At 37.4% G+C, this 14,384-nt stretch overlaps 1 protein-coding gene across 4 annotated transcripts in view; it reads right to left on the minus strand.

The window, feature by feature from the left end:
• Positions 1-14,384, minus strand: part of LOC139723286 (uncharacterized protein ZK1073.1-like) — a 63,722-nt gene that overhangs the window by 19,153 nt on the left and 30,185 nt on the right. For all 4 annotated transcript variants that reach the window (XM_071634544.1, XM_071634545.1, XM_071634546.1 and 1 more), the window contains 6 exons: positions 7,640-7,697; positions 5,514-5,631; positions 2,901-2,963; positions 1,526-1,595; positions 847-933; positions 418-504 (listed from right to left, as the gene is read on the minus strand). In XM_071634544.1, coding sequence (XP_071490645.1) covers positions 418-504; positions 847-933; positions 1,526-1,595; positions 2,901-2,963; positions 5,514-5,631; positions 7,640-7,697 — 483 coding nt within the window. The remainder of the gene's footprint in view (positions 1-417; positions 505-846; positions 934-1,525; positions 1,596-2,900; positions 2,964-5,513; positions 5,632-7,639; positions 7,698-14,384) is intronic.

The following is a 14,384-nucleotide window of genomic DNA, read 5'->3' on the forward strand; positions in this document are numbered from 1 at the left end:
CTGTTCAGTATTACTACGTAACTGCTACACATATAATACTAGGAAATGAATACTACACATTCAATGAAAGCTCTATCCAAGGGGCTATCTATGATACTGTTCTGGCACACTGAGAACATCAAATTCATGAATCTGTTGACCAGATAGAACACTACTAAGGGAAACCAATTTATATTGAATTTCTCAAAACATCAAACTTTAATGAAGCTGTTCAAAACCTGTCAGTTAATGGCTCACCTAACTAGCATATATTGAGAAATAGAGCGCCTTAATACCTCAAGATAATACCACATCAAAGTCTTGTCCATTGACCGCTGCACAAGTTTCTCAGACACACTAAAGGTCGAAGTTCAGATTGAATTTGCAGAAATGAAACTTGAGTTGACGAATTGTGATAGAGAAGACGAGATAGCTTACTGTTCGCGTGCCAAGATGATGCCAGAGGATATACTTCTCAGCGTGAGCGGTCATCTTGTGGCCATGCTTCAGCTGCCAGGAAGCCACCTGCCGGTCAAGGTTCGGACAAGTGACCACAGAATTAATTCTTACTGACCAAAGGTATTGCTCATCAGTTCTCAGCAAATTACTGCACAAATACATTGTTTCATCTCAAAACACTTTCAAAGTTACGTTTGGAGGGAACAACAACAAAGAATCATGACATGATATGGAAGTAGTAATATTTTCTCAAAGCATTGCTCAGAGTCAGCCAAGTATTCTTAAAAGGTAACTTATTAACACTCCTATTTCACGACTTCTTTTTTTTTTTTTTTTTTTTGCAATAAACAAGAGGTGGATATGAAAGATCATCTTTTCTTGCCAATTACTTTGTCCCATGCTTCTTACCGATTTACTTCCCCATTCTGAGAAGCCAGCCGAGGTGGTTGTGCACTCAAGCAGACATAAGGCCAGGATGCGCTTGGGATGCTTCATCTGAGGGAACCAAGGGAAAGCAACAAATTAATTGGCAGCCGGTGGCAATGCTGCTAATCTCACTACATATGCATGTCTGGATAGGTGGAATAAAAACAACTGTACTTTGCATCCAAGACAAAAGGGGGTAACTTTAATACGTGTTAGGATATGCTGCATAAGATTCTGACTTCCTGTTCACAGATATCCACATAATTTAAAAAAGTACAAGATCTGATGAAAGACATCAATTTTTAAGCCTCAGCATCCTCGCTGATTTGGGAGCATTTATAATAGGCTCGATAATACTAGCTAGTTACAATGAGCAAAACTGCATCCTTCGTCATAAAAGGTTCTCACAAGCATCTATTTACAGTGATACTTTTACTACAGATATTTGCTGCTCCTCTGTAGGGTTTGGAATATATTACTGCTGACCTTTATGCCAAAGTCCACTGAACAGCAAATTATATCGATTTCATGAAAACTACATCTTCTGTTATCCTGTAAGACTCTATGCAGATCTGTTATAAAGGAAAATGGCCAAATGTTAGCCTCTCACCATACTACTGAATAAGAGAGATAAAATGAATTATATAGTGGTAATACTCACAGCCAACCTGAGGAGAACATTAGCACCAGCCCCTTCACCTAGACCAATCAGCTCACGAGTTTCAGGTACTCTAAAGAATTCACAAAGTAAAACACAAATAATATATTAGCACCAGCCCCTTCACCTAGACCAATCAGATCAAGAGTTTCAGGTACTCTAAAGAATTTAACAAGTAAAATACAAATAGCATTTACAAAGTACATTGTAAGTTTCAGGTACTCTGAGGGATTCACAAAGTGAAACAAACAATTTTTGCAGATATTTACAGAGCACCTCACAAGTTTCAGGTACTGTCATAGATTTACAAAGAGAAACTCAAATAAGTTTGTTTGGATAAGAGATATTGTCTCAAAGGCCCCATGGAACTGTTCATTGCAGAGTGTTTAAACACAATTTTGGGCATCATGTTGGGGGGAGGGGTGGGTTCCTCTTTCATGAATCAAATTATCAGCCACAATCAGAGAAGGTACTACACACCATACATACATCAACATCACCTGCTATTTCAACATTACATGCATCCATGTATCTTCTCTGTGTATGGATTTGACATCCTTATGTTCATACTCACATGACAAACTTATTTCTACATTACTGGAGAAAGTCAATACGAAATGATTCAAATAAGGTTTCAGAAAGTGGGGATAGTTAAAAGTGCTGTAATGTAAGGCTACAATCCATGTTTATTGAAATAATATGTTGGCACAAAATGTCACATTCGGCTGAATACAAATGCTCTGTTACAGTTGTGTATCATTCTCAACTTTCTTTAGGTATCTGCTCCAATTTTGCTAAAACACTAACACACTTCAGCCTGTACTCCACAATCAGAGGCAGTTCATAAACTTGTGGAGTATTTTTTTTTCTTTTATAGTGACTACTACTACTACTACTACTACTACTACTGCTACTACTACTACTACTACTACTTCTACTATTACAACTGCAACAGGCATTCTGTGGTCCATGCTAATTGTCTGTACAATTTTCTCTCCTCTCACTGCATTTGAAGTTGTTTGTAAATTATTTGTAAATAGGGATACCTTTGCTTTACAAGCCCTAAAGATTATAACATCTCAATGACAATTAAATTCAACAGTTTGTCCATCTGAAAGGAAACTACATGGATGAATTAAATGTACATATAAACTAAAAATATCTCTGAATGTGAACAAGGCTATATATCCCTCTAGATGATTATACATAAACTACCATTAAAAAAAAGAAGATAAGTTAACAGTGGTATGTCAAATGTTTAGACAAAAATAAAGCAACAAAAACCATTCCAAAAGGCAGCATTCGGAAAAGCATATGCACTGAAAGGGGATGGTTCTTCTGCAATGGTAGTGAACTATTAATTTCCTGAGTGTCTTACCCTAGCTCTTTCAGGATGTTGGGTATTTCCTCTGCCAACTCCTGCATCTTAGGAAACCTGAAACTGGATAAGGAAAAGAAGAGCAGTACTTGAGAGAGGTATGGAAAAAACAAACAAACAAACAAACAAAATACAACAACAAATGATCATTATAGTAATGTTTAGCATGAAAGTCTGCATGTGACAGACATTATATTGCCTACGTCAGTCTATCACATGATCAAAAAAACAAAAATGGTAGACTACAATACATGTCTCAGTGCGCTTATGTGTGTGTGTGTTTATGTGTGTGTGTGTGTGTGTGTGTTGCTCGTGTGTAAGTGATCTCATGTGAATCATCTTTGCAGGGGGGAGGGGTGGGGCAGTCTTAGGAAAAAAAAAAGACACTCCCTTTTGACATATACTCTACTTTAGGCATGCCTCCCATCCAACAAGAGAATGGGTTATTCAAAATACCATATCACATAGACATGAGCACCAGTACTCACTGCACTACATGTGATTGAAAATTCAACCAAAGGACTAGTAATGCATTTAAAAATTTGTCCAGTTCATCATGCAATGAAGTTTATACATTTCATTTCAACAGAGAATCTCATAACGAAGTACATGTATTCTGTGCACTTGTTTCCACTACATTACCTTCCATACCATGAATCTAGTTTGCATCGCAATTCTCGCTATCGCCAATGACGTGAAAAGTACCCGGATGCTGATTTAAGCGTCATTTATGGTGCATTATGGGATAGTCCGGGAGCGAAGTCACTTCCGTTCGTACACGTGTGATACGTGACTAATGCTATTTACACATACAACTGACTGTATTCTATGTGTACTTACTGTTTCCTCGACTTGAATTTTAGCTTTAATATGATTTGAAATTTCTCCATTCTGGAGAAATTGCTGTAAATACGACCATGGGTCATTACTGAAGAGCTGTCAAGTGTTGTTCGCACAACAATAAATGAACAAATTCTACAGAAATAGGTCCCTTACTGGCATGCGAGACGTGACATGGCCGCGTGGGTGAAGTTTGCGGGTGACTCCACAGCGCAGCGCGCATGCGACTTGCTCGGAAGAAATTGCTTCGATCGGACACAGGATAAGTTCACGATCACGGTTCATTCCCGATTGTGTTCATAGCACCTCGACAGAGTACAAATAAAAAAAGATGGGCATTCCACGACGATATCCAGGTGGGTGAATATTTTCTAGTATTATTATTATTTTCAGCCTATGCAGAGATGACTGATCATTGATGTGCAAATCGATCGCATGATCAAGCAGTACGATGTACCGGTATGTCTAGCTTGTGTCGCGTACGTGCATGTGGTGCATGCTCATGCAAGGCCTAGGGCAATGCGGAGGCTATAGCTACAGTATGTATCCATCACAGGCCTGGCCACTGGTTGGCTCGGGTACAGCCGCCTACTGTACTAGTATCCGTGGTCGGCGCTGCGCTATAGGTAAAGTACACATAAGCACACGCTAGCGCTGTGCAAAATATGCCCCACACCAGAAGTGCACTAAATATTGACGAAAAAGCCACATTTGGGTACTTTTTACGTCATTGGCAATAGCGAGAATTGCCATTGCTATATTAACACTGGGCTACAAAGTAGCTCTCATGAACATTTGTTTTGTCTGTATAAATTCAAATGTATCAGTCTATTCTTTCAGGCCTATCCAAAATTTACCAGAAACTAGATATTAATTATCCCAGATTCTGGCTTTTCTGTCCTCTGGTCTGGGTTTGCTTTTTTTCTTTTTTCCAAAGTTTGAAGATACAATTTTTCATGGCAATCATCGTATAGCAAATGACAACTCAATTAGAATTACACTTCATTCTCTCTTTTTTATCATTTTTTAAGTGTGAGGCCTTGTGATTAGATTCAATCCAATTTTACCAGAGTACAGAGACATATAACGGTCTCTGTACTCATCACAATTCACTTGCCTCACTGCACTTTTAAATAAAATCTTTCCTTTTAAGTTTTATATGGAAAAAAAGAGATCTTTGTAAATCTAACCTGTTCACTGTATGATCTATTAAGACTCAGTCATGTTCACTATTCCTTGAAGAGATAAGGTTTAGCAGAACTGGGTATTACATGAGCAGACTTTATTATGTAACATGCCCTATTAAGATTGCTTGGGGCAAACTTTATGATTAGAGAAGAAAAAGTCATTATCTCCCTGTCCCTCTACAGATGTTTATCATTACCTTGCTTTGTAATAAGCCAGGGGGTAGGTTTGTCATTGTTTTTTGCAGTCACTGTAAACATACTTTGCATGTGAGTGCAAAAATTGCACAAATTATTGCGATTTGGATCGTGACCCAAAGCTTGCAAACATACACATTATCTAGGTAATAAAAATTTTGTAATTTTGATCAACCAAATAACATTTTATGTTGCATGCACTGAGAATGGTATTATCATCACAGGAATCCTTATTAAAGGCTTGAGTCCTTTATTTCATTGTGCTCACATTACACCCCAGCCTTGGGAGGATTCCCATTAGCTTTCTATTAGCCCAGTCACACCTGGTACACTAATTACAATGTCCTCTCTTCATGTTATAATGAGGAAGACTGGACAAGGTCAAACTTACGAGTCAGGCAGGTCATCGGCATTGTCCTGCTGGCCTGGGGCATTGATATGAATGAAGCAGACTTTGCCCACCATCGGTGCCATGGCCTTTGTGTTGATGAACTTTACCCATGATGTGTCTGCCATGAGCCAGAAAAACACAAATGAGGTGGTTAACACAGCAAACACTCACTCACAGGGCTGTATCTTACAACACACGAAAATGTGAGAAAATTACATTTATATTATTGCAACAAATGTTCATTCACAACAGTTTTTGTAATTCTTTCTCCTTACATAATTTTAGTAAATATCTTAGAATGCCACCATTGAAAAAGACCATACTCCAGCTACCTGTCCTCATCCTCAGTAAAGAATAGGGACAGCAGGCTGAGAACAATGCAAATATTTCAACTTAATATGAAATGCAAGTTACTATGTACCTTTAAGCCCATTTGGACAGGGCATCTACACAAACGGATTTCAAAAATACTATATACACAATATACAAAAACTTCATGCGCTTGTTTTGAAAATCAGGAATCCCCAGAAAACTTTGTGCATGGCTGACTTTGCGATCAAGAATAAAAACGATAGAATGAGAAATAGGTACCTCTTCTCAAGAGAAAGATTAATGATTTCCTACTCTAGAGATGATACACAATGAATATCTGTTTCCCCAAGTTGATATTTTGAGGATCTATTGATTTCATGATGATGTTCAGTGAACTCTCAACATTTACACAAGCAAAAACACCGAAATATGTGGCACATATAGTGCTTTGGTCTTTTCTGTATAATAATGTGACATTTGTCTGATAGCCCAGTGGGCATAACTGAAAAATCAAATTTTGATAAATGTCCTTTGTGTTATTTATCATAAACTTCTGCATATCTTCAAAAGAATAAACAGAACCCACTCAGCAGATCCAGATTTAAAGACCTATGCAAACACAGAGGACAGAGATTCAAATGAGTACACTATATTCACCCCACTGTACAAGTTTATATCTGAGAAGTGTTATATTGTAAAACACATTAAATCTTGCGCTGAATATCCTGCATAAGTTGGATATATCCACAGCAACAACATATCTTACCTACAATCTCATATCAAGAAATGACAAAAGGAAGCAACTACACAAATCCTTCATTTCAGAAAGGTTCAGGAACTTTGCAACAAAACACTGAGAACAGACATGTATATCATGTACACGTAGTTTGGTAGTATGTTAGCACTTGATGGACAGATATTGGCACATATCATCACTGTAAATCCTTGGGCAAACATCTCAATACTCATATAAAGCTTATACTCCAGCATGCATACTATGTGTGACGTCGCCTGTCTACATTACAAGCCCCACCCTGCTACCTCCCTGTGATGATAACCAGTAATAGCTGGCAAATTCCAGTGTTAGATATAAAACTTGACCTTTACAATTTGCCCTGGGCAGAAAGCTGGCAAACCCAGCCAAACCCAGCCATCACTGGCTATGAATGAAAGAGAGAGAAAGAGGGATGAAGGGAAAGAAAGAATGAGCGATAAAAGGAGTTGGGCTGGTGACCTTTCCTATTAGCACAAGCCTGATTAATATTCCCAGGGAAGATAGAGGCAAACATGCAGATCCCTGGACCAACAATTAGTCTATTTTCAGACACCAGATGGTAGCTACTGTTCACACTTTCTATTCCGACAGTATCCAATAGTAGTCAATGTAGGCACTATGATTTTAAGTAGATTCTTTATTCTACATATTTCTACCACGCAGTAAATTATCTTTCAACAGTAAATTATTAATTACTATCAACAACTCTCATTGACTATCAATTCCTTATAATTCTTTACTTGCAAAACCAAGACAGGCTGTGATGTAAAAAAAACAACAACAATAAATAGCAAGGTGCACTTCATTCATATGCTCTAGACTGGTCTTTTTTTTAAAATTACTTTTCTAACTGAACTACCATTAACAGGATAAGCATGTATCACCATTATGATGTGGAGGCATCACGACCTTGGAAAGCAATTTACTCTTCATTCATTCATTCATTTCATTTCACTCATTTTATTCAATCATGGTACTAACATCAGCCATGGCTGTTTTTCAGTTAGAACTAGAATACAGACCATGTCAGGCTACTCACGATTTAGTCCAATATCATGGAATGTGACAATGACATGCTTCTGATGCACTGGGTCACCCTGGAAGAGAAAACAAAAGAAAAAACAAACATTTGTGCATTTATTTCTCCATCATTCCAGCAATAATGTTTCAATTACTCAATGCAAATGAAACCATTCAATGTTCATGACATAGGGGAATAATTTTGGCAAAAGCTGGAAATTTTTGGATATTGTGAGCAAACTACATGGCAAATTGCGAGGCAATGACATTATCAGCCCACCATTTGCATATATCCACAGCTGTTCAACAAGTGTGTTGTGAAAATTAGCAAAACTTCACAATTTCATAACTTCCCTAATTTTCATTCCATTTTGATCAAAATTGGAATGCTGTGCTTACAAAATTTTGCATGAAATTTTACTTTTTCTTATCAGAATAACTTTTAACTGGTGTGAAATACCCCTTTAACTTCAATTTCAACATGAAGAAGATCCAGTTGTTCCACATGTAAAAACAGGGAATAATTTTCCAACTCACGAATTTTATTAACAAATTTCAGCTGATGAAAAATATTTCAAATGGCATATCCTGTACACTTCTGTGAAAGAAAACTGATACACCAAAGAAGTTTGTGCATCATTGGTTAAAAAATACACAGCAAATTGCAATACAATACCAGGAAATTATTCCCTATTAAATAAATGAACAGTGCCATTAAAGAAAGCTTGTCAAGCAACCGGGCAAGACATGTTTCATGAAATCCAGGAGCACTAACAACATAGAAAAGTAGCTGCTACTGTGACAGAAAAAACTGAGCAGCAACCACTCAGCAGCAAACATTTCAGTATTGGCTGTGGTATCAGCAACAAGTGTCACATACATGTATCACTAGTCTCTTTTTATGACATGGAGTCTACAGCTTCTATTGTTCTTTCCTTTGACAGAGCAGGTGGCCCATAAAGTACTCATCCCGTTTTAATATCAGGTAAACATCATTCAAACACGGCAATTTATAATACTGATTGACTGCCAGAAATACAGTCAAACCCATCTATAGCGGCCACTCAGGGGAGACGAACAAAAGTGGCCATTGTAGACAGGTGGCCACTATAGACAGGGTCATTAACATGGCTTTTCTCTTGGGGGGAATTGCATTTAGGGGTGGCATACGACAGGTGGTCGCTACAAGCAGGTGTGACTGTATACAGTAGGCTCGCTCTCTAACACGCAAACACATACACACACACATGCACACATCAATACCATGATTCCCCATCTTTTAAAAGGACAAGTTCACCTTCATAGACATGCGGGTTGAGTAAATGCACCAATATTGGTAGAACACATTAGTGAGAGTTTGAGGAAAACCAATTTGTTCAAAAGTTATAAATTTTTGAAGTTTCTGCTCAAGCACTGCTGAATAAGAAGACTACTACAGCTTGTGATGTCACATGTGTACACGTGTGTACAACAATACAAGAAAATATAAAGAAAATTCATCATATTTCCACTTTTCTCACATAATAAAAGAACACTTGACTCCATTCTTTCAGAAAGCAGGGCAATATGCGTCAGTGACAAGTTGAGGAAATGTGCACCTTTTTTCAAAAAATAAAATTTTGTGAAACTCTCTTAACTTTTTCCTTCTAATATTCTAAAACTGACATAAAATCACATCAGATTTGCATCATTCACTATTTGACTTACAAGTATACACCTTTTATGCCCAAGATATTATTAAACCCCATTTTATAATTCACACAAATCAGCATAATTACAGTATATATATTGATCTATATATATACTGTACAGTATCAATTCATGCCTCTAATGACCCCCCACAAAAAAAAAAAAGAACGATCACGTCCATTCGGGCAATTGTATGCACTTGGACACCATGTTTTTGTGGCATTTACTTATACATGGGTAGGAAAAAATAATCAAGGTTTTTTGTGACATTAACTTACAATAAGTTTCAATCAAACATAATATAAGTTTCAACTGCATTTCTGTAAAACTTGAAACATTCAAAGCATGAAACTTTTGCAAATTCCTAGTGCCGGCAACCAATGCATTGGGTACACAAAATCTTTGCTGTGCATTTTACTTTTGTGAATCTTGGTTCCTCTCAAAATATGTGAAAGTTTTATGTACACTAAAATTTCTGGTTTTACACTAATAATCTGTGTATACTATAAGTAATTCTGCCATTTAAGTCACTTTTCTCTGATTTCTGGAGTAAAAGAGAAAAGAACAAACAAACAGATATAATAGAATGTTTATTACACATCATTTTTATCTACACTTCTAAGTGTGAAAGATAGACATAAAACCTATACTTCCTATCTATTATGATGACTGATTCTAGGTTTATAAATTCAACCTGAAATTCACAAACTATCAGACCTTTCAGATTACTATGTTTACAAAATGTCAATCTGGGCTGATTTTGTTCCCATTCTAATCAAAACTGAAATATTAGAACTGACAGATGTCTCACTGGGATGCAAACTGACATTTCATCTTCTGCAAATTTGCTTCAATAATCTCCATCACATCTTGGACCACTGGCATGGCTTTAGGCTGAGCAGAATGTCTGAAGTTACTCTAGGAGTAGATGTGTGAGAGTTGAATTGGAAATGTCACAGGGTCACTGGACAAGGTCTGATACTTATAGATGCCATCTCAGCCTCAAGCTGAAAACAGAACACATTGGCTTCTCTTTATTCTTAGTTTTCTACTTCTCTCAAAGAAATAATGGAGGCCTCCTCTTCATCTTTTTGATTTCACACAAGACTAGGTAGCCTATGACCTTTCCAACTTTCCATATTTAAAATCAAAGGACACTCTGCAAGCACTGTGTGACATGGCTCCTGACTCTATGCCATGGTCCTTCTTCCCACAAACAGTACATGCAATACATTTGGTCAGCATTTTCAGTCTGGAATGGAGACTATTCATCTTTCAGTATCAAACTCTAAGGAGCCAAGATGCTGCCACACAGTGAGATTGGAAGAGATAATTTCTCTGACAACTGAATGCTTTAATGCTTCAAAGTAACAATAAACTAAACAAGAAAACAGCCCACAGTTTAGACACATCATTAACTATGTCATATCAAAACAGAAAGATAGAAATAATCCAAGAAAATAAGCAAACGTGTTCAATATCTTAACTATTACAGTTATAAATTCAACGATCAACAGCATCTACATGTACGTACATGTGTACACGAGGCTATTTGGCATGACAAAATGACAGGCATGCTAACAAGTGCAATTCATGCAAGAAGTAGATCTGATTTCCAGAGAGGCATGTATGTCACTCTTCAAGTTCTCTCCTACAATCAGTATCCTCAAAATGTCAGCCTGTATCAATGTATACATCTGTACATTACACCCAATGGTCTGTACAGAGAACCTTTACTATGAAGAGCATTTTTTTCTGGACACTATTTAATGCCATATATTTCACAGGGTTTTTATTTTTCACGAATTTCACCACTCAAGTGCTATTCATGAATTTAACAACACTCAAAAATATGAACTCTGATCCGACATGAGTGGGACATACATCTATACATTTCTCTGTTCATTACCATACTCCATGATCTTGAATATAACAACTGGCGAATTGTCCGGAAGTTCTGATTCACAGATCACACTCACATATATGGCATGTAATACAGTAGTCCTGAAATCATTATAGCAAATACATGTATTACAGCAAACTGAAGCAAAAATCAGTATCCTTCAGGTAAATTTATTCTCTTAGGCCTATATAGTAAACCAGTTGAAGACAAGTCCCGAGTACAGCATATGTACTCTAGCAGGAGTCTATTGGAAATGTACATGTTAAGAAAAAATAGTAAAATCAGCTTGCCCCCGACAGGTTGATAATGGCTAAGAGGTAAATAAATAAAGCTTTTCATAAAACATTTGCCATAAAGACGTGTCATTCAACTAACATTCTAAATATTAAACATGTACATTTGTAGTATTCACAAAGTTATAAGCTTTGATTTAGATTTGATACCAAGAAATTTTAGTACATTAAATTGAGATTAAGAGTATAATTCTCTTTATGAGCTTATTACAGGTATTCATTCACATAGTTCTGAGCCAGAAGAACCATGTTCTTATATTCGAAACAATAAAATTGCTATCAACTGATAACATCTCATTCATGGCTCAGTATCACAGAATATTACTATACTAAAGTAAACAATAACATCTTGAATGCACATTTAATCATGTGGCAAAGTCTAATGCCACCGCTGCGAAGCAAAATTACAAATAAGGCATGGCAGATAAGTTTCAACAAATATGCAGGTGATATCTTGATCACCATTTCAGAGTAAACATTCTCAGCTTACTTCCTCTGTTTAATACAGTTCTATAAAACTTGGGTCACAACAGTGTAATAATCGTGAACACAAGTAAGGAGCATCCGAATCCTACCGCATACTAATACACCTCCAAGAAGTCATGAAGATATTATCAGTAGTACAGCAACAGGTCTAAATTCACTGGACTTTGAACGGAGGAACCAATTGTGTTGGCATTACTCAAAAGAAAGCAATAAACTTGTGTTTGATACCTGAGTAAAGGCAGGTAGAATATTCTGCACATGAGATTACTATCCTTGCCTTACTGATGATAGGAATGATTTGCACTGTCCAAACTTGCCAGAAGTAAGCATAGTAAGGGCACAGAGTTAAATAAATAGTCCAGTTCAAAATGGACCAATTGCTATTTAAAGCTTGTACACTGATTCCTGCACTCACCCTCCCCATCACAAAAGTAGTATGGCCCAAGACTGTAATAGCTACCAAAGGGTTAGCGGTAACATGCACACATACAAACATGGCCTATGCACAATACACGTTTTGGAACGACTGCATGACATTTGCACACAGACCCTTCCCCTTAACTTCATCATTCCCTCCTGCCCTGAATATTCACAGAAATTAAACAAACTCTATAACAAACTGAAAATATTGTCAGAATAGTCTGGAGCAGAGCTCTCAACACAATGTGTTACTTGCAATGAAGACATTTTTGTGCAGGCGCCTTGTATTATCCGCCCTGTACATTGTAAGTTTACAAAGCATAATGTGTTTTTTGTCCAGGAGTAATACGACATAGAAAGAGAAATTGATGTCTCTATGGGGAAATGAGGCCTGCTTATAATTGATTGTTCACATTTCTGGTACTGTTGTATGAGATGAATCAAGGATGACATCCATAGGCAGACACTGAAATGGACAGAAGTCATCACTAATGACTACATGTAGATATGAGTACTGAGAGCTTGGCCTCCATCATTCATGGGGTTTTCATAGTATAAGACATCTCAGTACTCACCATCAAACATGCAGAATACACTAGCACCATACAAAGTACTCAGTAAACATACGGGCTGATATACCTCTGTGCACACATTGCTAAATGACACAAGGGCAAGGTTGTATGTTATTCCATCTTTTCTCTTGGATCCGCCCCCTTTAACCCAGTGACCTCTGTATACAATGCAAGTGGTTCCTCAGTGGCAACTCTATTCCCATACCAATCCTGCAGCTAGAGAAATAGTTGTTGATGTTATATAAACACAAGAGGCAGCCAGCAGTTTCCACAGTTCTAGGGTCTTCCTATAAATCAACGGATCCGGAGTCTGTGAAATGAAACACTTTGTAAACCAGACTAAAAGAACACATAAAAGCCAAGACATTCTACGGTAAAGAAAGAAAGACATAAAGCTGAAAACTGGCTGGATGAAGAGGAATAGGACAGAACTGATTTGTGTGCCATGGTCTCAACCACTTCACTTTGACTGCTCCATAGAATCATGGACAGCTTATTATATCACTCAACATAAATCCTCCAAGAAAAAATGGCGAAGTTACAAACCTCGTGAGACCAGATGGTGAAGAGTATACCTACATAACCACTGTACAGCGGAATGCAGAGGCAGAGCGACCAATTTACTTCAAGCTTTCTAGGCTATGCATCAAAAAATTCTGCTGAAAGTGAAAGTTGACAACAGTTGACATAAGCAGTGATCACTTGAACGGGCAGGGCAATTAGCTACCTTACATGGCATGTGAGTAGTGACTTTATATCTAGGTTGTGTGTGTACTCATGTACAGTGTTACATGTGTAGCATCTTGATGTATGTAAGAAAGCATTTTATGGGACAATGAAAATACCTTTCGCGATTGCAACCGTATTAAACGTGTCTAAAATGACCACTTGTCTATAAACACCACATTTTGTATTTAACAGGTCATTGCAGACAAGGTTGACTGTACACATACATGTCGATGTGTAAATGTGCACATTGAAAGCACACTACCTAAAATCTACAATGTGTACACTCAACCAATACCTGACTCCAATGCCTTGATCTGGATTATATACAATTAATTAAAAATTTGAAGTAAAAACCATTAACATTTCTCAAATTTGTAGTATAAATGCTACCCTGTTCTACCAGTGAGCACACCACTTTCACATCCAACTTCCCCCTCTCGGGGGACCTTAGGCAGTTTGAATAGGACGGGTCATCCAAGGTCAGTCAAATGCCCCAGGCACCTGTGGAGACACATACACACAGAGACACACAAACAATCTCCTATGTTTTCTATATGAACATTGTCCTTCTCCTTCCCCACCCCCCTCCCCCTTACCACCACCATTGATCCACTGCATTGCTCTACTAGTAATACTATGCTCTCACTACAGCAGTGAATCAATGCAGCTATG

The sequence above is a fragment of the Diadema antillarum genome, unplaced genomic scaffold, assembly GCF_040938485.1.
Source record: "Diadema antillarum isolate AM-2024a unplaced genomic scaffold, OU_Dant_1.0 scf00000184, whole genome shotgun sequence".
In the NCBI taxonomy this organism is placed as follows: domain Eukaryota; kingdom Metazoa; phylum Echinodermata; class Echinoidea; order Diadematoida; family Diadematidae; genus Diadema; species Diadema antillarum.